Source organism: Theropithecus gelada, chromosome 20 (genome assembly GCF_003255815.1).
Source record: "Theropithecus gelada isolate Dixy chromosome 20, Tgel_1.0, whole genome shotgun sequence".
NCBI classification, from domain to species: domain Eukaryota; kingdom Metazoa; phylum Chordata; class Mammalia; order Primates; family Cercopithecidae; genus Theropithecus; species Theropithecus gelada.
Window position 1 is genome coordinate 70131740 of NC_037688.1, and position 26116 is coordinate 70157855.

Below are 26116 nucleotides of genomic sequence, written 5' to 3' on the forward strand. Positions count from 1 at the left end.
ACGCCTGTAATCCCAGCACTTTGGGAGGCCGAGGCGGATCACGAGGTCAGGAGATCAAGACCATCTGGCGAACACGGTGAAACCCCGTCTCTACTAAAAATACAAAAAAATTAGCTAGGTGAGGTGGTGGACGCCTGTAGTCCCAGCTTCTCGGGAGGCTGAGGCAGGAGAATGGTGTGGACCTGGGAGGCGACGGAGCTTGCAGTGAGCAGAGATCGCACCACTGCACTCCAGCCTGGGCAACAAAAACGAGACTCCGTCTCAAAAACAAAAGCATGTGTATTGCAGCACCGTTGGCAGGTGGGTGGGAGACAGACCAGGTTGCCCTTCCAGGATGTCTCAGGTCCTCCAGACTTGCTAACTGACTGCAGGGTCCCCACTTCCGTGCACACTCCGGCTCATTGAGTCTCAGCAGGGCATGGCTTATCTGGCCCAAGGTCCCCTAAGAAGTCATGTAGGCCTCAGTTTCTCTGGGGGGCTGTGTGTGAGTGATCTCAGCCTTAAAGGCCATGAACAATCTTCCTCCTTACTACGAGGGGAATGCACAGGATAAACCTTCCAGATGATTCTCCAGAGATTTCCTCGAGCCAGGAAATACTCCATGTTCAGGTAGGCCGTACACATTTTAAGCCACTGAGTTGAAGCAGTTCCAGGACAAGCCCATGGCTTGCCGTCTAACTCGCCTTCCACCTGCTTCTGTCCTCAGGTTCCACTGCGTCTCTGCCTCAGCTTAAGGCGGAACGCACTTATTGCATAGTGCATTTCACGACTACCACCTTGGTTATTTTACCCCAGAAATCCAAACTGCCTCAACGGTGCTGAGCCTGTGAGGACAGCCCTCGTCCTGCGAGGGGCTCTGATGTGAGCTCACTGGAGGAAGAGCCCCAGGGGCCGCCCCGTTACGGGTCCCCATCCTCTGCTCCACCTGCCAAGGCTCCCTGTACTCTGAGAGCCATCCTGGCATGGAAGGAACAAGAGGACTCCATCTTAGGGGATGCAGAGTTCTGTTCCCACGGACAATGGTAGCTGGGCAGACGGGGGATGGAAAATGTCTTTAGGGGAGAGAAACATCTGTTCAGTGTCCATGCTGTGTCCAAGTTCACAGACATGGAGCCTGGTTTGAGAACCATGGAACCTTCTGCAGTGGTTCCCTGAGCCAAGTCTCTCATGACTGTGAGGCGAAGGCCACTTTGGACAAGCTGGATGACACGGGGTTACCAAGCTGCTGCTGATGACTGGGTCAGATGTCCAAGTCCCCCTTCCAAGCCTGGTAAGGGCCTTGGTGGCCTCAGGCTCCCGAGGGCGCACTGGTCCTTCCTGAAACCAGCCATAAGGGGAGGTAGGGGAAGTTCTCTGAACTCAAGTTAAATATCACTAATGGCTCCTTGCCAAGGCCACAGGCATATCCCTTGGGAAAAGCGAGCTGTGACACGGCTGGGTGTCTAATGACCACTGGTGGAGAATGCAGTGAAAGGAACCAGATCCCCTCCCCCTTGCCAATCCCAGGCATCCCTAGCTTGGGCCAGGCAATAACCTTAAACAGCAAAAAGTCTAATATTCTAGGCCCCGTGTGGGAAAGAGTGCAGAGGCTGGCTCTCCAGGTACCTTCCTGCATAGGGGATAAGCTGTGCATCTCACCCAGGGGGCACCAAGCCTGACCTGGTGCCCAACCTCCTGCCAGCCCTGAACTGCTGGGAGGTGAACGAACAGCCCCTGCAGCCCAGGGCAGACCCCAGGAGCAGAAGGACCACGTGTTGCAGTCTATCCAGCGAGGCACCACCTTGCTCTCTGGGGTCAGGGACCATGTGGCTCCAAGACTGACCAGTTTAATCAGGGTGTCATGTAACTGGTGGGGATCGTGTGCTCTCAGGGTCACCGGGTGGACGTGGTCGTCACGCCGAGGTGAGGGGCCAGCGGCAGCGGCTGGGGTGGAGGCAGCTGGCGCGACGCGTAGGGCCTGTGGCTGGGGTTCCGTCGAGGTCAGAGGTCGCCGCTCTGGGGCTCCACGTTTCGCGTCTCCCGGGGCTGACCTCGGGACAGTTTGGGGAACCGGGAAGCTGCTTTGGGCCGGCTGTTCTTGTTCCCAGGCTCTCCGGGTGGGGCGATGTCGCTGGAAGAGCAGAGAATCAGGTTAAGTCTGAGGGTTCAGACGCAAATGACCACGGGCCGGTAAGGGAGCCAGGTGTGTGGGCAGCAGGAGAGATGTGGTTGGGGACTGTGGGCCGGCTCATTGGAGCAGCCTCTGACTGTTGCTACCTGGAGAAATAAGAAACCTGTATTGTCACATACACTTTCTTTTAAAAGCACTCTGAGGCTCCAAGCAAGCTTCGCTGTGACTCAGAGCTACCTCATGGTAACACTGTTCCGGCTACATTTTAAGGCTATGAAACAATGTTCTAGGCATAGCTTTCTTCCCCCCGTTTTCCTTCCTCTTCCAGCACAGGTACAGTTCCAAGTCCAAGGCGACTTTGGAGAACACTGTAAAGTCATAAAAGATGTGTAGCAAAACACAGCAGAGGGACTTCCTGTGGAATTGATCCTAAGAAACTAATCAGGTCCTAGGCCCTGGTCTAGTTATAAGGTCGTTGGGCATGGTACTGCGTTTAAGAGCCAGGAACAGCGGAAGATACCAAGTGGGGGACACCGATCCTGGTTCTGAAGCAACACACAGCAGCACAGCATGTGTGGGTCCTAGGGCACGGGTCTGGGTTGGGAGGCCCTCAGCACGCTTTTGAGGGGACAGGGTAGAGGCCGGGAGGCTGCACCCTGAGAGTGGAGGGGGCTCAGCAGGAAGTCCCGTGTTGCAGTTGCATTTTTAAACTATATTTTCTTGGGACAGAGTCTCAACTCTGTTGCCCGGGTTAGAGTGCAATGGTGCAGGCGTAGCTCACTGCAGCCTTGACCACCTGGGCTCAAGCAATCCTCCCACCTTAGCTGACTGAGCAGCTGGGACTGTAGCTACTAGCTGCCATGCCTGGCTAATTTTTTAAACTTTTTGTAGAGATGGAGTCTTGCTCTGTTGCTCAGGCTGGTCTCAAGTGATCCTCATGCTCAACCTCCCAAAATGCTGGGATTACAGGTGTGAGCCACTGTGCCTGGCCGATCCTTAACCATACTTGTAAAGTCCCCTTTCCTAGCTAATGGGACATGTAAAATCGGGGGCTGGGAATGTTCTGTCGACCATAGGCTATTTGAATAGGAAGTAAACATCAACAGGACACAGCAGTTGATAACAGTGATCTCTAAGTGTTAAGATTACAGATGTTAAAAAACAGACATAAAAAAAATTGTCTACAATAAATATCTCACTGGGACAAATTGCTTTAAAACAAAAGACAAAAACCTACTACGATCAGTGTTCATTCCTGCATCCTGAGCACCTCTGTGCTGTTGTAGCTTTCTGGACGTGAGCCCTCTGGACCCTACGAGGGAAGACAGGACCTTGTCCACAGCGGGCTTCGCCCTATTTGTGGCTCAGGAAGGACAAGGGCCACCTAGCGAGTAAGTGTCAGATCAGGATCATCCACCCCCAGCTGTCTCCAAGCCCAGTTTCACACACCACATGAGTTAACGGGAGACTTGTGTTCATACAGAAATCCGTTCCCCCAGAGGGTCCCTGCAGGGTTCCCTGAAATAGCCCAATGTGTCTTCATGTATCTCAGGAGTGATTCTCTTTACGATGATCTGGTTTGCATTGCACCATTCCAGGGACACAGCAACTGTTCGAGTGAAATGCCTCCTGTTTCAAGTTTGACACCCTGATAAGCTAACAAAATGAAGACCCCTTTTCATGATTGCCTTCTCATCCTGTAACTCAAGTTGGGCTTTGCCTTCTGTGCATGGATGAGAAAAACATTTGACCTTGAACAAAGCTGGAGATGCTCTGAATCATCTCTGAGCCCGTCCAGCCTGGTGTGTGCCGCCTGTTCCTCCTTTAGGTGGGCGTCCGGCCGCAGGCCCGAAGCACACATGCCCCTCTTACTTCAAAGGCTGACCCGCTTTACCAGAAGGCTCTTTATGCCTGGACCCTGCTGCGAGGACGCTTTGAAGACGCTGGAAGGAGGTCTTTGCTCACAGTGTAGGGGGACGGATTCTTAGATACAGGAAGGCTTGGATGTCAATGTGAGTTTAAAGCGATGCCCTCACAATCCTCTCCTGTCACGCTGTTCAGATACTGTTCAGATTCAGGGTCCGACCAGCCACTCCTTAGCCTGCACCTACGGCCATCAGTCAGCACAGCCAGGACGAACCTGGCCTGCAATGACCAAAGCCTGGGGAGAAGCCCTGGAAGTAACGGGCTCAGAGTGGTTGGGAGAGGCCAGTGCCTTGCCGGTTGTGAGAGAAGAGGTACCAGTTGGTGGGGCGCAAGGGTGCTTTTATAAAGAACAGTACCTGCCATGCAGGGGTGGAGAGAGGGTGGGGCTCTGAGGCAGATGCCTTTGTTCAGTCCTGTTGTGGATGGTGCTCTTTGAGCCTTGGTTTCCTTGTCATTTGTTGATGCCAACTGTGAGCACATCCTAGTGCTGTGGTGGGGATTCAAGGGCTACCTGAAGCCACCAACCAGCTGTGTTTCTGCAGGCAAATGCCTGCTGTCTGAGTCTTGGACAGAATAAAGCTGGGGTGGTTTTAAGCATCATGGGGATCCAGTGCCTAGACTGACAATGACTAGGCAGCATTGAACATTCAAACACACATGGGCTATGCCACCAGACACCATGCTGGGCACGAAGGGGTGCAGAAGTTGCTTTGGGCTTGGAGAGCCAATCTCACTGAAGATGGGGAGGGCAGACCCTGGATAGATCGCTGTGGTGGAAGCATGGGGCGGAGGGAATGCCCTAGAGGGGGAACCCAGCTGGTTTGGAGCAGGCACAGAGGGCTTCCTGGAGGAGGTAGAGGTGTGGAGGGTGAGCAGGAGTCAGCTGAGAATCACTGTCGGAAGGGCCCTCTAGCTGTGAAGATGAACACAGGTGAAGTGGCGGGCCCGTGAGGAGGGGTGGACTTGTAACCTGGCAAATGTTGCCCAGCTGCTTCCTCTGCCTGGAAGGTAGGGTTAGCGCAGGACGTGCACTTGACCTGTCATGGGGCTGTGTTTGTCCTGATGTCTGTACCTGGCAGCTGGGGACTCCCAGTGAGTGTTGGCTGCTGTGGGTGACAGTGGGCTCGTGTGACATGCGGACGATTCAATCCTCCAGGCCCTGTGGAACAGAGCCATGTCTTGGGACACAGGCTTGGTGGGTGGTGAGACGGGTGGACCCAGGTGGGCTGCAGGCAGGGCTGCTATGATGGCTCCTGAGAACCCAGGGTGAGGATGGGCAGACGAGGCAGTGGGACGATGGGCTTCATTCGGGACAGGTTGAGCGGATGATACCTGCAGAAATCTGCCTGGAACAGGGGCTTCAGTGAGCATGTGACGGACGGAAAACCCAGACTGCTGAGCACAGTGGGCTTGAGCGGACAGTGCTGGCGGCTGCTGGCGTATGAGGCTGAACCTCTTGCAACCGCTGTCTTTGTAGGTCGAGAATAGCTTAATATACTGCTAATGCTGTCTGGCTGAACAGCAGGATCTGAAGGTGTGGGGTGGGTGTGACTAGGAGTGTGTAAACTGGGGAAGGAAACAGGATGATGTGGATAGAAGAGACAGGGCCAACAGCGAGAAGGGAAGGAGACCCCCCATTCCCCCACTGGGTCCCTACCCTACAGGAGAGATATGAGGCCAGTGCCATGCTCACTCCAGGACTGGCATCCGAAAGTAGAGATAGGGGCTGTACTCAGACGGTTTCCAGGGAAGCTGAAAGGCCTTGCATTTACGATGGCAGCCTTAAAGAAGATCCATTGATTTTTTTCCCCCCTTTAAAACCAAGGCTCCCTCCAGCCCCTGTTGCAGATGCCTCCTCCCGACAGCATCCTCAGAGTGAAATTCTCATCCCTCATAGCCCTTGTTAACTGCCGACTTTTACCTACTGTACCAGTAAGATTTCCAGAATGACAGCACCATTTCTTACCCGGCTCCACTGACAGAAGGCAGCCTCCAAGAAGCAGACTGTCTCTTGTCTGGCATGACTGCATTTTTATAACAAAGTAGACTTGCAGCTCTGGGGCCTAAGAGAGAGACGAATGCATGGACAAGTGACGTTCCGTTCCTGCTCCCCAGCAGGGACTCTGTCTGTTCCAGTTTTGCAAACAAGAAAAAGGGAGTCTGGATGGCAATCCCTAAGCATGAATTGCCAAAGGCCTTAAATCCATATTCAGAGTCAGAAAACATGGGTTCCTTTTGTTAGACACTATAGACCTTACAGAAAGATCCATAACCTCTACAAGACACAGCTTTCTGATGTGTGAAGTGACAATAATAGTGCCAATCATACATCATTCAATGCATATGTATGCGGTTGGCAATAATTAGAAATAGATATGGCTTTTTTGACATGCTGAAATAACTGAAATAAGGTAAGAGCACCAGTAAAGTCTGGCCAGCAAATTCATGGGAACTTCTACTGGTAGAAGCATCTAATACAGCAAAGGAACTGGGTATAGGCTTTTTTTTTTTCCTCTTCTAGAGATGGGGGTCTCCCTGTGGGGCCCAGGATGGTCTCAAACTCCTGGGTTCAAGAGATCCTCTCATCTCAGCCTCCCAAGTGCTTGGGATTACAGGCGTGAGCCACCATACCCAGCCAAGGAGGCGTTTACAATCTCCCAAAATACAGCATACTTCCCAAACCCTCCTGTTCCCAGTGCAACCCCTCAACTCCCTGCCCTGGGGGAAGGGACCTGGAGGGAGCAAATGGAACCTTCTCTGCACTGCCCATCCTCGTCTTTCTGGAACAAGATCAATGTCTAGGCATTGCAGGTCTTTTGCTGCCTGGTCCCGACACAGCAGAGGCCTTAGAGGGCTACGTAGATGGGGAGAGATGGGTATTCAGCAGGGATATTTACGGACAGCCTGAAGAAATAAAAGGCAGTGAACAAACGGGTGGGGGGTTCCAGTCTTGAGACAGCTAGGCAAATGAGGGTGGGGAAATCGTGGCCGTTCTGTAACGAATGAGAGTGCCATCTCTGGCATTCTTCATATTCCTCTTAGCTGCGACCAGAGCCCATCAGGGGCTCTGGAGAATTCAAGAGAAAAGACTCAGTTTCTATCTTCCAGGGGCCAGGACAGCCTGTGAGATGTGACAAAGAGGCCTAACGAAGCCACCACCCGAGGGTGCAGACCCCTCAGCCAGTGGTGCAAGATGACTCAACATCTTTCAGACTTGGGGAGCAGTCTCCCCATTTTTTTGTTTTTGAGACGGAGTCTCGCGCTGTTGCCCAGGCTGGAGTGCACTGGCAAAATTTCAGCTCACTGAAAGCTGCACCTCTCGGCTTCATGCCATTCTCCTGCCTCAGCCTCCCGAGTAGCTGGGACTACAGGCGCCCGCCACCATGCCCAGCTAATTTTTGTATTTTTAGTAGAGACGGGGTTTCCTGACCTCCTCATCTGCCTGTCTCAACCTCCCAGAGTTCTCCCATTTACTGGCCCTATTCCTTGAGCCAGTTATGTTACTCACCCTATTACGTTGCTAAATTTACTCATGAAGGACATATTACAAGGAACAAAATGCAGTCACCATCTATTTTCACCATTGTGGGTGAAATATCAATGTGGTGATAAAGGACTCGCTCAGGATAGCGGCCGCCACTCTACAGTGACTTTCTCCACTCCACAAAGTGGACTTTCTGAGCCATGGATCCAGATCCCAATGCTCCTCTGGTACCTGGAGGGCGGGAATCGGGAGGCCACTTGGAGGGTGGGAGGCTCAGCATCCCAGCATGTTGATTGTGGGAAGTGACATCCCTGAGCCCAGAGTCATCCCACCTGGAGCTGGGATGAGGACAGGCCCCACCCTTTCCCAGGCTCTGTTGTTACTGTCTTCTGTGCATCTCCTATATGACATTCAGTACCTCTATTTTTTGGTGACCTTGGCCTTTCCAACAATCTTCATGAACACAGTTTTAAAGGCACATTGAAGAATTTGAGAAGCTTTTCTTATGTACCAGCCCTCATTCCTTTGCTACCCCTCGTATTGGGTGAATGTTTGCTTCTTACTATGCTGGTTTTTGCAACATGGAGAAATCTCAAGTGCATTGTCAAATTCCCAGAGCTGCCCCACATCTGAGTCCATTCATAGGCCGCTCTGGAAAAGGCAAAGCTAGGACCGACAAAGAACCAGATCGGGGTTGCCAGGGATTAACTATAGAATAACGCTAGGGGATTTGGGGGGTAAAGGAGCTGTTCCATACCTTGATGGTGGTGGCTACAGGACTCCATGTCTTTGTCAAAACTCGGTGAACTACGCCATAAAAACGAGAAATGACACCATGGTAGGCTTCAATCTCAAACTTGACTCCAAGAGGGCAGTATCTGTAAATCTAGACTTTTCCGGGGTGAAAGAGCCCGTCAGGGAAGACCATGATAACCTGAAGCTCTCGGGTCAGCGGTCTTTGTCCCTGTCTCTGGGTAGAAAGCAGGGGCCCTGGGGACAAAGTCTGAGATGATTCCCAGCCATCTCATTCACCAGCAGGGGTACTTGGGCTGGTCAGCATGCTCCTCTCTAGGACTCAGATTCCTCGCCTGTGAAGCGGGATCAAAGTCAAACTACCAAGCTGCATGCACTTTAAATGGATGAACTGTATGGTGTGTGATCTGTATCTTGAACTGTGTTAAAAAATGGTGCAACCATACATGAACGGGGAAATCACAGGATCTGCCTTGCAGGTTCTTAAGACAAAGCCGAGGATCTCGTTCGATGCTGGGATGGAGCGCGGCTCGTGGGGGTGCTGCTTAGTGAATGCCCTCACCCTTCACTGCTGAACTTGGGTTTTGCCGCCTGCGGCAGGGTTCACTCCTCTGCGAACCCTGGGTTCAGCTCAGACCTCGATCTTATTCTTCAGACCTAGTATTGCCAGAGCCATTTTGGGATCACACAGGGAGGAAATGGACTTAGAAACGCAGTTCAAAGTACGGGGCAGAAAACACAGGAAGGAAATGGCACAGAGGATTCATCCCCAAATCCACGAGGGGCCGGGCCCTCCTCGGTTGCAGGGTGTGCATTGCCACCAAACTGGGAAACTCTCTGGGGACATCACTTCCCCAGGGCTGCACCTCGCTCTGAACTCATCTGGGAGGCAAGTGGAGAAAGAACTCTTGGGATACCACGGTCACTTAGGAGACAGCCCATGCGTCCCCATGGCACTGCCGCCTCCCCTCCCAGGAGAGGGATGTAAGCTGCGGTAATGAGCCCCCTGCCAGGGCACGCGTATTCCTGACACACGCGCTTGGTATTCGTTTCAGAAACTCCATCTCCATCCTCGCCACTGCTGGCATCTACAGCCACACCGCGGGAGTTGGGGCGAAGGGGGTCTGTGAGGGCACCCGCTGAGGGCCCCATGGGTGGGTGTTCTTTTTAATAACCCTCGGGGGTGCACTGCATGGTGCCCTGTCACGAGCATATGCGGCTGAAATTGATCCGACAGCCTCAACTGCTCATCAGTGAAAACGGCTGCGAGGAGACAGTAGCTTCTCTTTTCACTTCACCTGTGATCTGGGTTTAGGTGAGCTGGTCAATATTTCATTTACTAGGAGCTGCCTTCATAGTGAGGAGGGCTCAGTCTCTGCAACCCAGCTAGGACCGAGCTGTGTGTGCAGCAGCGATGTGGCCAACATCCTCCATCGCCCAGCTCCCTGATGAGTCTGTGCGTGTACCAGTTTGAAAACCCAGTTCTGCCTCTGGGACGTGGAAATCATGGAGAATGTGCTCCCTGCATCTTACTTAGGCCCTTGGATCTGTGGAGTGGGAGGCAGTGGCGCTGCCCTGCCTACTGTAGCGTGTGGCCTTGTGGGTCCTGATGGGTGGTGTCAGAGCATACCAGGCTGAACAGCCTTTGAATTCGTTCCTGGGCAACACCTGGGCCTCAGGACTGCGTGACGGGTGCCCCATGAAATCCAATTCCATTGTGAACTAGGCTGACATCCACCAAGGCTTTTACCTCCTGCCTCTTCGTTTGAAATGGGTCTCCAAGACTTCCACCATCCACACAAGCAACCCAGAAATGGCTCTGGCAGTACCAAGGGTTCCTTGAAGGCAGGTCTGGGTCTGGTTCTCTTTGGATCCCAACACCATAAGGCACTTGATTTAATTATTTTGAATAATTAAATCTTGAGCTAAAGGAATAACAGATTCTTATATCATCCTTAAGCTGGCCATGTGAAGGGGGTGCTGTAATTACCATCCTAATCTTGTGGAGGTGGAAAATAAAGCAGGGAGGGTAAATCGTATGGCTAATAAGGAGCAGAGGCTGGTCTTCATGTCGAATGTGTGGTCTGACCCCAGAGTCCATGACTAGATGCAAATGCATCCAAGCCCAGTCCCCAAGATGCTACAGTTAGGTGGGGGCAGAAGTGGGTATGACAAGGCAGCTATAGCTTGCTGTTTTGAGAGGTACAGACGGACAGACCCTCGGGAGTTGCAGTGAGCAAGGTTTCAACCATAAATAGAAATGGTCCGTAAGGTGGAGGCCAGGACAGGCGTGCCCAGAAAAGCAGGAGGTACATGTGACTCCCAGGGAAGAACCCAAAAGACTCGGGGTAGGGGACAAGGGATGCCTGCAGGACAGACACGGTGGCCGTTGGGAACTAAAGAACTCAAAATACTGAGGGCACAACCTGTTCCCAGATGAATGTAAATCCCTCATCCAACATTATTTTTTCATAATCTTTTGAGAGTGCTTTCAATAACGCTGTGACACTGCTGCTAGGTTCCTGATATTTTTAAGCTTCAGGCTTTTCTTCTGCAAACTCTGGCTGTGTAGTTGCTCTTCTACAAGCAGAAGTTAAATGGTGAAAGGGAAAGCAGTAAGAATCTAGGGAATCCTCTCATTTATACAGGCTCATTGCTTGAAAACAAAAAACAGCTTGTCAACCCACACTTTGTGAATAACCACTGTTCGGACAGTAGTATACAGTTTTCTAGTCATCTTCCTATGTGTGTTTGTCATAGTACGTCTTCCAAAATGAAAGTAAAGTTGCTCTGAAATTTGGTATTGCTTTAAATCAAAGCATTCTGGCCTTGGATAAGCCAGAGACGATGGTGGAAATGGCCTGGAAGATAGTAGGGACGAAGGTGCTGTGTAAGTCGCGGAGTGACTGCTGGGAGGCTGGGTGTCACTATTTCATCTATTTCTTGCTGTCCTCACCATGGGAGATGTGAAGTTCAAGAAGTTACTGCCCCAGGCCCACATGAGAGAAGCAGAATGTGGCTTACATTTGGGTACAGGGCCATGCCCACGGTCACGTGGCAGCAGTCCCCAACCTTTTTGGCACCAGTGACCAGTTTGGTATAATTTTTCCACAGGCTCGGGGGGTGGGGATGGTTTTGAGATAAAGTACATTACATTTGTACATTCTATTACTACATTGCAATAAATAATGCAATAATTATACAACTCACCATAATATTCCCTTCTGGGGGCGATGGGAGATGGTGAGAGATCGGGTATTAGATTCTCATAAGGAGCACGCAGCCTAGACTTCGTATGTGCAGTTTACAGTAGGCTTTGCACTCCTATGAAAATCAAATGCCACTGCTGATCTGTCAGGAGGCGGAGCTCAGGCAGTGATGTGAGTGATGGGGAGTGGCTGCAAATACAGAGTGAAGCTTTGCTCACCTGCTGTGTAGCCCAGTTCCTAACAGGCTACTGATTGGAGACCCCTGGCCTATGGGACAGAAGAGGGACCCAAACGTGATCCGACTACTTCTTATCCTGGGCTAAGAGGCAGAGAACAGAGCAGTAGGCCTCGAGGTTTCTAGGAAGACGTTGCAGTCATGACCTGTGAATTTACTTGCTTAAAAGGAGTCTTTTCTCTCTCTCCCCCAACATCTGTGTAAAGTCTCATTAATTCCTCTATTATCTGAAAAATGGGGTCGCTATAAACAACCTATGAGATTAAACAAGATAAGGCATTTAGGGTCCGAAGCAAACTCAGGCACATTTTCTCCAAATGGGCTGCCTATGGCCCTGTTGTGGCTCTTGGCAACTGCGGACCTGTCCCTAGGGAGTCCCATCAGGTGGATAAACGAGATGTACAACTTGTGAAGATCACCCAAGAGGCCTGAGAAGTGTTGGGGACAAAGCTGAGCCTGAGACAGGGAGCCTTGTGGTGAGGCAGGTACAGCACCCCCGTAGAAATGGAATGGTGGTAGATTTGGATCCCAGGCACAAGGACCAGTAGTAGGATGGGGGGATGGAGAACGGTTTTCTTTTGATCTTGGGGCCTGGACTGTGGGAGCAGCTGGGGCAGAGGGACAGCTGTATGGATCCACCATGGACGGGGTACTGAGAGGCATGGCACTGCGGGGTGCATGCATCCCCGGGGTAAACAGTGCCCATTAAAAACTAAAGATGCAGTGTGCCTAACTTTCAACAATGGCTTAAGTTCATCGAGCAGTCTACCAATGCTCTCTAGATGTCAGCTTTCACCATTTCAAGGCTAAAAGATCACTCTGGGTAAAATCCTGATCATGACCAATGGCTGCGATGCCGACGGCCTCTTTGTTGGTAGCCCATGGTCACCTTAAGTGGGTACCTCAGGTTTCAGAGCTGGCTTGGGCTGACATTTCAGAAGGCCACATATATCATCTACTAGGGTAGGCTAAAGAGGCTGCGTGATGGTTCTGCTTGGGTAAACCGCCTCACTTTCCAAGGATGGAAAGGATTCTCCCTGAATCCTGCTGCTGTTCTAATTCTCAGTCGCCCCGTCCCCACTTTCCATGGGACGCTCAGAGCGCATCATGTCTGTTGTAATCCCAGTCACTTCCCTCGCAGTGCTCTCCCCACCACAGCACCCGGCCCAACCAACCCTGACCAAAAACTGAAGCAAAAGACCCACAGGAAGACAGTGGTGAATGAAAAACGCAGCCTGCCTGCCCCGCAGACTTGAGAGTCCTCCAGTTCCCGAAAGATCATGATGGAGCTGAAAAATATGTCCCTTACTGACATCACAGTGCACCACACTACTCCTATGTCTCAGGTGATGCTGGTGTCGAGCCTACTGCACTGCCAGTCATAGAAAAGATTTTTTGGGCCGGGCGTGGTGGTTCACTCGAGGTCAGGAGTTTGAGATCAGACTGGCCAACATGGTGAAACCCTGTCTCTACTGAAAATGCAAAAGTTCATTGGGTGTGGTGGCATGTTCCTGGAATCCCAGCTACTCGGGAGGCTGAGGCAGGAAAATCGCTTGAACTCAAGAGGTTTCAGTGAGCGGAGACCATGCCACTGCATCCCAGCCTGGGTGACAGAGCAAGATTCCACCTCAAAAAATTTAAACAATTTAAAGGGAGAAAAAAAAAAAACCTCATCAGTAGGGATATAAAGATTTTTTTACACTGCTGTACAATGTGTGTTATGAAAGTCAAGTTTTAAGAAAACTTTATAAAGTACAAAAGTTATAACCAAAGGCTAATTATTAAAGGAAAATATCTTATAAATTCAGTATAGCCTACAGGTCCCACATCTGTAAAGTCCCCTAGTGCACGTGACGTCCTGAGCTTTCACTTCCCCCTAATACTCACCCAAAACCACTTACAGTCCTACAGGCTCCACTCATGGGCAGGGCCCTGGGCAGGTGGATCATTTTTCATCTCTTACCCTTTGTAGATACACGAATCCCGCTGTGTTGTAAGTGCCCATGGTATCCAGTACGCTCATGTATTGCATAGGTTTGTGTACATGAGCACACACTGAGGTTCACACACCACTGCAATCACCTAATGACCCGTCTCAGAATGTATCCCCATCAATGGGCGACGTGTGATTATTTTGCACTGTACACCCTGCACTAGGCCCCAACGGACCAAACCAGAGTCACTCAAGCCCAATGCCACCTACTTAAGCTACAATGGTATGGAAGCAGGAAGGCCCCCACGCAGGCAATTGCAGTCTACCTGAGACAGCATAAGAAGGAAGTCCCCTCTGCTTAACTCTTACCAAAAAGGTAACCTGATGTTAACCAATCCATTTGTCCCCACCTCACAAAACGTGTTCTGCCATTGACCAGTGGGAGCTCTCATCCTATTTTGTACAATGGAGGCTGCCTCAATTCGTGAATCACAAAAGCCAGTTGACTCTATATCTAAATTTACTGTAATTCTGTCTTTTGACACCATTCCCTGAGAAGCCATTAGCGTACACCCTCCCTCTGCTGCTCCTGACGTAAGGACGGAAGAGCCTCGCTCGTGGGGAAGGCTCACCCCTCCATGGGGCCGTTCCCCAATACCTTCCTCCAGGACTTTACAACTCCACAAGTCCTCTCTCCCGTGGCCCCACCTGCAACGATACCTCCCTCCCTCGCCCTCCCAGCCCCTCTGGCTGGTATTGAGCTCTCCATCCCCATCCCAGGAGAACTTAAAAGACTGGTGGGTAGCAATTGACTTCTTCCTCTCATCTCAACCCCACTACTCCACTTTTAAAGCTCTCAGGAAGGTCACTAGTGACTACTGTGTTTTCAAAGTCAACTGGTGGGCTGGCCACACTGGCTCTCACCTGTAATGCCAGCACTTTGGGAGGCTGAGGCAGGCAGGCAGATCACTTGACGTCAAGAGTTCGAGACCAGTCTGGCCAACATGGTGAAACCCCATCTCTACTAAAAATACACAAATTAGCCGGGCGTGGTGCCAGGCACCTGTAATCCCAGCTACTCGGGAGGCTGAGGCAGGAGAGTTGTTTGTTTGAACCTGGGAGGCGGTTGCAGTGAGCCAAGATCACACCACTACTCCAGCCTGGGTGACGAGCAAAACTCTCTCAAAAAAAACAATGGTGGCTTGTTCTAGTTACGAGTCCTCAACTGTTCAGCATCTCCACCCTCTTCTGAGGTTCCTTCCATCTATCTGAGGACTGCTTTACCACTAAATCGTGGAGGGTCCTGGGTCTCTTCTGCCTGCACTCCCCACATGTGCTCTTGTCCACTTGGATAGCTCTGCATAGATCCAAATGGCAAAGCTTCCCAAATTCACTGTTGGCCCTGACTTCCCTCTGGAGCCCATATATCTACCTTGAACATGGCCAAAATGAGAATTGTGGCCACATGCAGTGACTCATGCCTCTAATCTCAGCCCTTTGGGAGGTAGAGACAGCTGGACAGCTTGAGCTCGGAGGAGTCTGAGGCCGCCCTGGGCCACATAGACCCCAGGGCTACAAAAAAAAAAAATTAGGCAGATGTGGTGGCATGTGCCTGTAGTCCAGCTACTCAGGAGGCAGAGCTGGGAGGACTGCTTGAACCTAGTAGGCACAGGCTGTAGTGAGCCAACATCACACCACTACACTCCAGGCGAAGTGACAGATTGACACCCTATTTCAAAAAAAAGGAAATTCAGTTTTTTTTCCCCCATTAAACTTCTGTTCCTCCTCTGGACTTCCATATTTTAGTAAATGTAACTGGCAATTCCACTGCTCAAACCAGAACTCTGGGAAGCATCTTAATTTTTCCTTTTCTTCACATTCCATACCAAATCCAACACCCAATGGCCTGTGGCTTCTGCCTCCACACACGTGTCCACTGCTGCTACTTCTGTGTCTCCTAAACCCAGACACCTTCCCTTCTCGCCCAGACCCTTCCTCAGACCAAACCCTTCCATGGCTTCCCAATGCGTTCAGAATCAAATGCAAGTGTTTCTGCCACGGCTGTAATTCCATCGTCACTTCCTCCAGCGACACAGGGACTGCGCGTCATGCCCTAACTCCTCGTGCTTTTGGCCTTTGCCCAAAAGTCCCCTCTAGTCACCCACCACTGCATCGGTCCCTCAGAGTTTCTTCACAGCATCTATTACTGTCTGAAACGTCATCTCCCCCGCTATATCCCCAGCGCCTAGAATTACATCTGGTGCACTCAACCAGGTGAGCGAAATCAAAGTGGTCTGTCCTGGTCTAGCTCTACAGTGGACCACTGCCCACTGGCCCCATGGCACCTTGGACTTGCCAGCTTAGGGAGGTGGGGTGTGATGCCACGACACCAACCTCACAGTCAGCCCTGGGTTGGATTTCAGAATTTGGCAACATCTGGGATGTGTCGTAGTGGCAAAGCTGTTGAACTTCTCCAACCATCCCTTTGAGAAAATAAGAGTAATAACCCATACTCATCTCTCTCATTGAAAGCAGAGATAGTTACTTTTAAAAGACTTAATAAGAAATGCGCCCTCTAAGCCTCATTCAGCACGATGCGAGATGGCATGAGTCCAGAGGACAAATGAGCAAAAAAGAAAAGACATTTGAAAATTGATAGCCAGGCAGGTGGCGTTACAAGTCAGTGTGCTGTAAACAGACCTGATACCACATGCAAAAATACGTAAGGGTCGAGACCGAGACTCCCTGTCATGAAAGACAGCCTGGGAGATGGCAGCTAGGGAAATGCCCTGCGGGCATCAGGGGCTCCCACAGAGCAACCCGAGGGGCCGGCAGTCCAGCAGACACGCAGGGAAAGGCAGTGAGTACCTCATGGGAGAAAGGCTGACCAACGTTTCTCAGTAATTCCAATGACATCTGCTGCAACCCTTCCACGTGCCAAGAAGCACCGGGGCTACAAGAGGGACTGAGCGGACAGTGCCCCTACTCTCTGGGAGGTCATACCCTGGGCTTGGGCACCCTCATCTCTCTCCTCCATTTCTCCCTGAACCCAGCAGCTGCCTCCAATCCAGTCTCCACGCCACACCTGAGTAACGCCACTGACGACAGACCGTGTCACTCCCGCACCAAGTCTGTCTCAGAGAATAAGCCGAGATACTCTACGAGATCCTCCCTGATCAGCACTTTCACCTTTCCACCTCTTCCCCTCCTCCCCATGACGCCAACCAGCCTCAAGGCTCCTCGGTGGCACCAGGCCCCTGCAAGACTGAGGCACACTCCTGCCTCCCTCTGCAAGAAAGAACGGTGCCTTTGGGAGGCCGAGACGGGCGGATCACCAGGTCAGGAGATCGAGACCATCCTGGCTAACCCGGTGAAACCCCGTCTCTACTAAAAAGTACAAAAAAACTAGCCGGGCGAGGTGGCGGGCGCCTGTAGTCCCAGCTACTCGGGAGGCTGAGGCAGGAGAATGGTGTAAACCCGGGAGGCAGAGCTTGCAGTGAGCTGAGATCCGGCCACTGCACTCCAGCCTGGGCAACAGAGTGAGACTCCGTCTCAAAAAAAAAAAAAAAGAACGGTGCTCCCGCCGGCTGACCCCCCACCACCTCTGTCACTTTCTCCGGAGGCCGTGCTTGCGGCCCTCCCCAGCTCCCCTCCACAGCCTCTCCTGTATAGCATGCTGATGTATCTTTGTCCTCTTCCCTGAGCACCCTGGCACCTACAGAGTGAGTGGCACAGAGCAGGTGCTCAATACCAATTTCTGGAATGAACGATTGCATTCTACAGGGGGAGAGGACACGTTCGAATACATTTATCATTATGAGTCATCAGGAAAATGCAAACTGAAAAAGATTCAAAGACGGCTGTTACCAGGCATGGGCGGGGATGCTGAGAAATGGCGCATCTGTGGTTAGCAGAGGCACACACTGGTGAAACCTGGCAAAACTGAGGCAGGTGTGTGCATGAGTGAGCTCCTCTGACTCGGGAGCTGCACATCTTGGTGTCTGCTTTAAGAAACTGTTGAGCAAGTTCACAAAGACATGGGCGAGGATGTTCAGTGCAGCGTCCTTCTGAGGAGGAAGCTTGGAAACCACCCCATGCCCGTGTGCAGGACCCACGGACCCGCGAGGTCAGGTGTGCAGAAGCAGCAGCACACGCTGCCGTTACAGAGGACGATGCACACCCGTGCACAGGGACACGGAAACACCTTCAAGACACAGGTAAGGGAAAAGCTACAGAACAAGAGACATCTGGTCCCATTTTAGTTAAAACGGAAACCTCACATGAAGCAAGCACCCGTGTCTACACAGATGCGCCAACAGGCACAGACGAGGATGCAGCCAAGGGAGATGTTCATGTTTTGCTCCATCTATGCTCATCATTCAAATGGTTTAAGCCAGAACTTATTCACACATTGCTCATTTAATTAAAAACAGTCAAGAACAAAGCATCCTGGCCGGGCACAGTGGCTCAGACCTGTAATCCCAGTGCTTTGGGAGGCCAAGGTAAGAGGATCACTTGAGATCAGCAATTAGAGACCAGCCTGGGCAACATGATAAAACCCAGTCTCTACTAAAAATACAAAAATTAGCCAGATGTGGTGGTGTATGCCTGTAGTCCCAGCTACTCGGGAGGCTGAGGCAGGAGAATCGCTTGAACCTGGAAGGCAGAGGTTGCAGTGAGCTGAGATCGTGCCACCGCACTCCAGCCTGGGCAAAAGAGTTGACACTCCATTTCCAATCCCAGCACTTTGGGAGGCCGAGGCGGGCAGATCACAAAGTCGAGACCAGCCTGGTCAACGTGGTGTAAACCCTGTCTGTACTAGAAAAAAATAAAAAACAAAAATTAGCCAGTCATGGTGGCACGTGCCTGTAATCCCAGCTACTCAGTAGGCTGAGGCAGAAGAATCACTTGAACCCAGGAGGTGGAGGTTGCATTGAGCCAAGATTGCGTCATTGCACTCCAGCCTGGGCTACCGAAGTGAGATTCCATCTTGGGGAGGACGGGTGGAAGAACAAAGCGTCTTGAGAAAGAGCCCACAGCTCCTGCTTAGCCCCCTGGAGTGCTCTGCTGGGCCCCTCCTCCAGCACTGTGACGGCAGGTGTGCACCTGCCCTGCCTGGTCTAAGCAGCTGGGGCTAGTCTCAGCTGGTCTACACCACGCTCAGCAGGCTGGAGCGTGTCAGATGCGGTTTTTGGTAACCAGAACTGCTTATAATACATTCAACTTGTGAGCACGTCTGGCAAGCTCTGAGCAGACGAGCTTTCTTCTCTGCCTGCCTCGCTAGGGCATTTCCCAGGGCTACGCAACCGCTCATTTTCCCATTCCTCTGTGTGCCGGACAGGGGTCCCTACGCGGCAGCAGTCTTGTACGATCTCCCTCTGTATTCCCGAGTCCCCATCTGCTAGCGTGGCCACTGGAAATAACTGCAGCTGTATACTGACTTAAGGATCCAAAAATCCCAGGAAGACCCCCGAGCTGTGAGCCAGATGCCCAAGGCCTCCCCAACCTTCAGGCCCCAGGCCAAGCCTGAACGACATGAAGGTGAGTATTGCTTTGCACTTACCGTCTCTAATTAATGTCCTCTTAAACCTGACCGAATCCCACTCTCCTGATTTCAGGCCCTCAGACAGTGCCTGCTACACTCAATACAATCCATGCTCCTGATGATGCGGCAGATGAGGCCAGGCACAATCAGCTCTGCCGCCCTTGCCTCTCCCCTGCCCCCGTGTCCACGTCTCCCCAGGCCCTGCCATATGCCACCTGCCACGCCCTCTCCTCTCTGGCAGGTCAGGGCCTCACACTGCTGGCTGTTCCCTCCTCCAGGACAACTCAAACCCCAGAGCGGAGACGAATTCACATCTGAGCTCAGAAGTGACTTCACTGGAGATATCGTGTCTCTTATCAGTCCCCCACTCGAAATCTTCCCCCCTCTTACAAATGCCCTTCATGGCCTTGTCTCCCATTGCAGTCCTTCCATCTGTTTGGTGTTTCATTTTTGCTTTTTCAGTCACCCCCATGAGAATGTAAACTCCATGAGGGCAGCCAACTTGGCTGGCCTGTGTGCCAGTGCTGGGGACATCATTGAGGAATGAAGGCCTATTTGGCAGGCTATTTTTGAGCACCATTCCTGAGGCCCGATGGTTGGTGATGAGATGGACCGAGGTATTTCACTCCAGCTCTCGAGCCAGAAGAACCGACCATGTCCTCACCACTGCTCTGCGCCGGGCACCGTCTTTGCTGTCTTACAGGTATTGGCTTATTAAACCCTCACAGAAGCCAGGAGGGAGGTTCCGTTATCACCTCCTCTTCTAGATGAGGAAACTGAGGCATAGAAGCTAACTGGCCCGGGCTTAGAAGCCCCGTAGGAGGCAGAGTTGGCGTGTGGAAGCAGGTGTCTGACTCTATGGCCCTCCCCTGCCTCATCTGCCATTTGTTTCCCTTTCTGCAGAATTTGCAGATTAAGCTGTACTGGAACGCAGCCTCACTCAGGCATTTCCGTATCAGCCATGTTTGCACTCACTGAGATAGTACAGCTGAGTGGCTGAGACAGAGATTCACTGCCCCAGAAATCCTTCCCATCTGAGCCCGGACTTGCCACCTTTTTTAGAGACGGGGACCAGCAGGAGCTGCTGTCACATGGCACTGTGTTGGGCACAGCCTGGCTGAGGGATCTCACTGCATCCTCACAGCAGCTCTGTGTGGTTGAGTATAGTGGTCTCCACCTTACAGATGAGCAGACGGAGGCTCAGAAACATCATCTGCCCGGTCCTGTATCCCCAGCAGCTACGCAGCAGAACTGAGACGGGGACACAGAAGTTTGACGCCCATGTGCTTCCGAAGCGGGCCCCTGGTTACGTGTACGAGGCAGCCAGGAAGTGATTATTTGTCAGCTGCTCCCTTCCAGAAGCTGGCTCACCACCTGAAAGGAGGGTGGCACTTTTATCCTACCGCACAGAAACGGAAACCAAAGCTCAGAGAAAATACTGGCTGCGTTGATGCCTCAGACTCAGATCTGATTCTAACACCAGAATGTGTTCCAGCGTTTTGAAAGCAGGGCTTCTCAACTTTGGATGCACCTTAGAATTATCCAGGAAACTTTAAAAAAATACTGATGCTAAGGGCCAAAGATTGATGTTGCATTAACCAGGCAGGGCCTGGCCTCTAGTTTTAAAAGCATGCCGGGAGATCTAACGTGCAAGCTGTGGTTGAGACCCCAACTTGAAAGCAGTCGTACCATTAGGGAAGTTCTGCAAATGGAAAGACTAGCCCCCAAAAGAGTGATTCCACGTATCTCTGAGGTTACAGGTGGCTTTTTGGTGGGTTGAGAAACTGGTTAAACATTCAACGGTGTCTGAACCTCCTGGAGAAGTGATTTTTAGACTGTCCTCAGAACAGGGCAGATCTGAGCGCACTCTGTTCCTGAAGGCTCACTGCAGGGAAGTCTGCACGATGGTGCTGAGGGTTTTCTGAGATTCTCCGGGCAGCTATGGACCGCTGTGTCATCATTTCAGACCAGATTTCATCCAAGGAAAGAGGATCAATGAAGATGAAAACTCCCCACTTCCTTCACCTGGATGGCACCTTGCTTAGGAGCCCATCACTTGGCCAGAGAATATTTAGATCGAGAACACCTTTCCGCTGTGCCCTAAGCCATTCTACGTTTATGATTCAACTAAAAATTTATTTCCACTTAAGTGAAACCAGCAATGTTGGCTTCCCCTCCCCTCACAGGTTTCCTCCCAGAGTCTATCATGAAAATACCTCTCAAAAATCATCCGTAAAAAGGTAAATAAGGCAACACATATTCTTTGCTCCATCTTCCTTATCTCAGCTCTTCAGCCTCAACATACTTTTTGAACGATTTTATTTCATCACCTTTTTTGAATAGGCAACACAGAAAGGAGTGCAGAATGAGGGGCTGAATGCATGAAAAAGTGACTCTCCCCACCTTGGTCCTCCAGTAAGCCACGGTTATTTTTTAATGTATCTTCCTAGAGGTATCCATTACATATAAAGCATGTATGTATGCACAGGTGTGAGTATATATCCTCATATTTGTTTTTGTTTTTTTTTGGAGACTAAGTCTCACTCTGTCTCCCAGGCTGGAATGCAGTGACGCAATCTCAGCTCACTGCCACCTCAACCTCCAGGGTTCAAGTGATTCTCCTGCCTCAGCCTCCTGAGTAGCTAGGACTACAGGTGTGCACCACCATGCCTGGATGATTTTTGTATTTTTGGTAGAGACGGGGTTTCACCATGTTGGCCAGGCTGGTCTCAATCTCCTGACCTCAGGTGATCCATCCACCTTGGCCTCCCAAAGTGCTGGGATTACAGGCACGAGCCACTGTGCCCAGCCCATATTTGCTATTTCTAAAAATAGAAAGGGATTATGTGTGGTACTCTTCTATGCTTTTTCCTCTTAGTGATTATGTCATGGAGATTTTTTCCATGTGGTATGAGGTGTACATCAGCCTCAGTATTCTAGCCCATAGGTTGGCAAACTTCCTATAAAGGGTGAGACTGTAAACATATTAGGCTCGGAGCCATTCCATCTTAGTTACAGCTCTTCAACTTCGCCCTTATAGCAAGAAAGAAGCTATAGATGAAGTGTGAATGAATGGGCATGTTCCAATAAAGCTTTATTTACAAAAACAGGTAGAGGGTAGGATTTGGCCTGTGGGCTGTCATTTTCTGACCTCCGTTCTAGTCTGAACCATCTTGGGTTTTTCACCACAGTCATATGGCCACACGGGGCCAAGGAGGCAAGGCCTGCTGGCACAGGGGACAGAAACCACGATGGGCCTTGGCTGCAAATGGAAATCACCTGTTCATTACCAACAGATCTCAAAGTAAATGCTGGAACAGACTTTGTATGGCGACTCTCCTGGCCCCGAGCAGCATCTGGGACATCAAGATGCCAGCTGCCTCAAGCTGGTTTTGGCAGCTATGCTTTCTTTCCAGAGACGGTGTAGAGGGTGAGCGCTCTGGAGTGGAAAAAGGCCTTAGGGCTGGGGTCCTAGGGTGGAAGCCCACTCCATCCCTTACTGGCTGTGTGAGATAGAGGATGAGAAATGACATGGGCATCTTTGTGTGTGTGTATTAAGATCTCCCTGTCGCCCAGGCTGGGGTACAGTGGTGCAGTGGTGTGATCTCGGTTCACTGCAACCTCCACCTCCCAGATTCAACAGATTCTCCTGTCTCAGCCTCCTGAGTAGCTGGGACTACAGATGCACACCACCACCCCTGGCTAATTTTTGGTAGAGACAGGGTTTTGCTGTGTTGACCAGGCTGGTTTCCAACTCCTGACCCCAAGTGATCTGCCACCTCAGCCTCCCAAAGGGCTGGGACTACAGGCATGAGACACCATGGCCAACAGACACAAGCATCTTGAGGGGGCCTGGCCCATGCAGACACTCCATGAACAGCAAACGTGATCACGATGTTAATTGCTAAATCAAAGGTCAAAACTCTACCCCAGGATTTTCCAGCTGCTGTATCCCCAAGAAATGACACCATGGAACATAAAGCCGAACGCTACGATCTCTGTCCAGCTGCAAGAGTGGCCTCACCACCTAAAATATTCCACAAGCTTTTTATGCTGCCTGCAAAGAACGCAAAACACGGGAGAGCAGGGACTTCGCTTGTCCTGCTGCTTGAGGGCTCCCCAAGCGCCGGGCCATAGCAGGTGCTGGAAAATACCTACAGCCCAAGTGAATGCCCGTAGGTGCAGGGTCCATACTAAGGGCCCTGGCTGCAGAGCTGCCGAGCTGAGAGCTGGACAGGGCTGGGCCTGCTGGGGGAAAACACCAGCCCAGCTCTGACCCAGAGCTGTGGGGGATGGGGGATGAACTCAGCACAGAAAACGCCGTGGAGCCTGGGACCTGCCCCTCCCACAGCAGCACAAAGCCCTGTGGTGCTCTGGGCTTTAAACTTCAGTTCCTGCTGAGTTGAGACCAAATGAGGTCCCTGAGGAGCCTCTTCCTCTGTGGGGCTTGCACAGAGGACCCCGGCCTGGAGTGGGACTTATGGCGAAGCCACCATCATGGAAAGGCCCCAGACAGAGGAATTTCCCAGAAGGTTTCACCCTCAAGGCATCTGGTGCAGACAAGACAACCATGACCACTCATCCTGAAAGCCCAGTGCTGTCCTAGAGACACAGATGCTACAGGGATGTGGCACAGTCTGGGGGACCAGGGGTAGGTTACAAAGAAGGAGACCTTGGAAGGTGTGGGACTCCCTTCCACATGGGTGCAGAGCCCGCACTGTCATCCCCATGGAGGCAACAAGCTGGGAGAGCAGGGCTCCAGGGACAGCAGCCTCCACCCTTCCCAGTCAGGAGGAAGGAAAGGTGGCCTGACACCATGGCAAGATCCAGTGTGACTGTGGGAGTCCCTGTGAGATAAGCGAGGGAGCGAGTGTATGTGGCCAGGATTAAGAATGAATAGGGATAGAGAACTCCTGCTGGACCCAATAAATGGACCTCAGTGTCCCTTAGCAACATCTTTTTATGTCATGCCTGGCCCTGCCCATGCCAGGGGCGGTGCCTGCCTTCCTGTAAGCATGGCCAGTGCAAAAGTCCGGGATGCCACCTTCACTCCAGACTGCTGGGCCACGTGGCCTCCCCCCAGCTCCCAAGAGACTGTGAGCACCTTGAGGGCAGGCCGAGGTTGAGGTATCCCTGAACCCCTGGCACAGCCCCTGTGGAGCTCTAGAAACGCTACTGAAAGAAGTGGCTCATTTTGCTGGAAGCCCAGTTTGGAACTCAGGGCTCAGTAAGGCTGTCCCTGCAGCACATCCTTGTGCCCATCCTGCTTGGCCAGGCAAGTGTGAGCGGCTGTAGCTTCACAGCAGGAGGCTTAGGCAGTGATGGGTGCCATGCTATGTAGATCTCAGACATGAACTCGGGGGCTAGATTTCATTATAAGAGATGGTGCCCAGGGCGGGAATCCTACCTCTGTCCCATGGGACAGCTTGGTGGTGCTGAGACTGGCTCCGTGGGGATGTATTGAACCCTCCTTGTGAGGTAAGGGGATGCTATTAACCCCATCTCAGGACTCTGTTCTTTCAGTTCCTCACTCCTCTTTCTCTCACATCCTCATTCAAACCAGCAGCATGTTCTGGTAGCTCTGCTTTGAGAATACCCCTCCCAGGCTGCCTGAGGCACCATCCCTTCTCCCCGGGGTGACTACATGGTCCCCTAACTGCCTGTTCCATCAGCCACAACAGAGCTCTACCCTCTGCTGGCTCCACATGGCAGCCAGAGTCCCCTTGGCTGCAAGGCCTCTGTGCCCGGGCTGCCCTGCCCTGGCTTCCTTGCTGTTTCTCCAGGGGGCCAAGTCCTTACAGCCTCAGGACCTTTGCACCTGCTGTGTCTACTGCCTGGCTCACTGCCTCAGATCTCCACTTCATGTCAGACTATCCTTGGGGTCTTCCTGGACCATAAACGGCACATCCCCAGCAGGCTTCTTTTCCTCCACAATGACTGTGATGTCCTTTCCTGTCTTCTCACTGGGAATCGCCACCCGACATACACACATCTGCTTGGCTAGTCAATGTCTGTGTCCCCCATAAGGGCAGATGCTTCGTCTTGTCTGCTGTTGAACTATCAGGATCTGAAATGGTGCACAGTAAGTACTAATTGGAGGGATGGGTGGAGGGAGGGGCAGGGAATTTACCTCCTCTTCATCCCTGCTCTCATCCTCCCTGGGCTGTACTCCCAGCCCAGCCCTGGGAAAACCAAACCAGCCTGATCTTACCTGTGACTGTTTAATCTTCATCCCTTTATTTTCATGTATTTTGAAAGCAATCCTAATCACTTGTTTTTAAAATTTCCTTTAATAAACGTTCTTGCAAGGAAGGTAGCTGCTTAAATGTCTCTGTAATTTTCTCATCATGTTTTCTTAGTTTTCTAGTCAAAATAACAGCTTTAATCACAGCAGTTCTAGATGGATTCAGAAATGAAGATTTTTCCCTCTTCTTGGTAATTGTTTATAATTATCAGTAAATCAATCTGGCATTTATGTTCTACCCGTATTATCCTTCTTGGGTTAGTGATATGGTTTGGCTGTGTCCCCACCCAAATCTCATATTCAATTCCCACGTGTCATGGAAGGGACCCAGCGGGAGATAATTGAATCACAGGGGCAGGTCTTTCCTGTGCTACTCTTGTGACAGTGAGTAAGTCTCATGAGATGAGATGCAATGGTTTCATAAGGGAGAGTTTGCCGGCACAAGCTCTCTCCTTGCCTAGTGCCATCCATGTAAGACGTGACTTGCTCCTCCTTGTTTTCCACCATGATTGTGAGGCCTCCCCAGCCATGTGGAACTGTGAGTCCATTGAACCTTTCTTTCTTCTGTAAACTGCACAGTCTCCGGTACGTCTTTATCAGCAGTTTGAAAATGGACTAATACAGTTGTACCAAGGACGGAACAGAGATGTCAAGTTTTCCTCTACAGCAATGAGCAC

At 51.4% G+C, this 26116-nt stretch overlaps 1 protein-coding gene across 1 annotated transcript in view; it reads right to left on the reverse strand.

Annotated features, from left to right (window-relative positions):
* Positions 1 to 242: 242 nt before the first annotated feature.
* SNX29 (sorting nexin 29) overlaps positions 243 to 26116 on the reverse strand; it is a 585133-nt gene continuing 559259 nt past the window's right edge. The window contains exon 21 of the mRNA XM_025369629.1: positions 243 to 2110. Coding sequence (XP_025225414.1) covers positions 1981 to 2110 — 130 coding nt within the window. The 3' untranslated portion in view covers positions 243 to 1980. The remainder of the gene's footprint in view (positions 2111 to 26116) is intronic.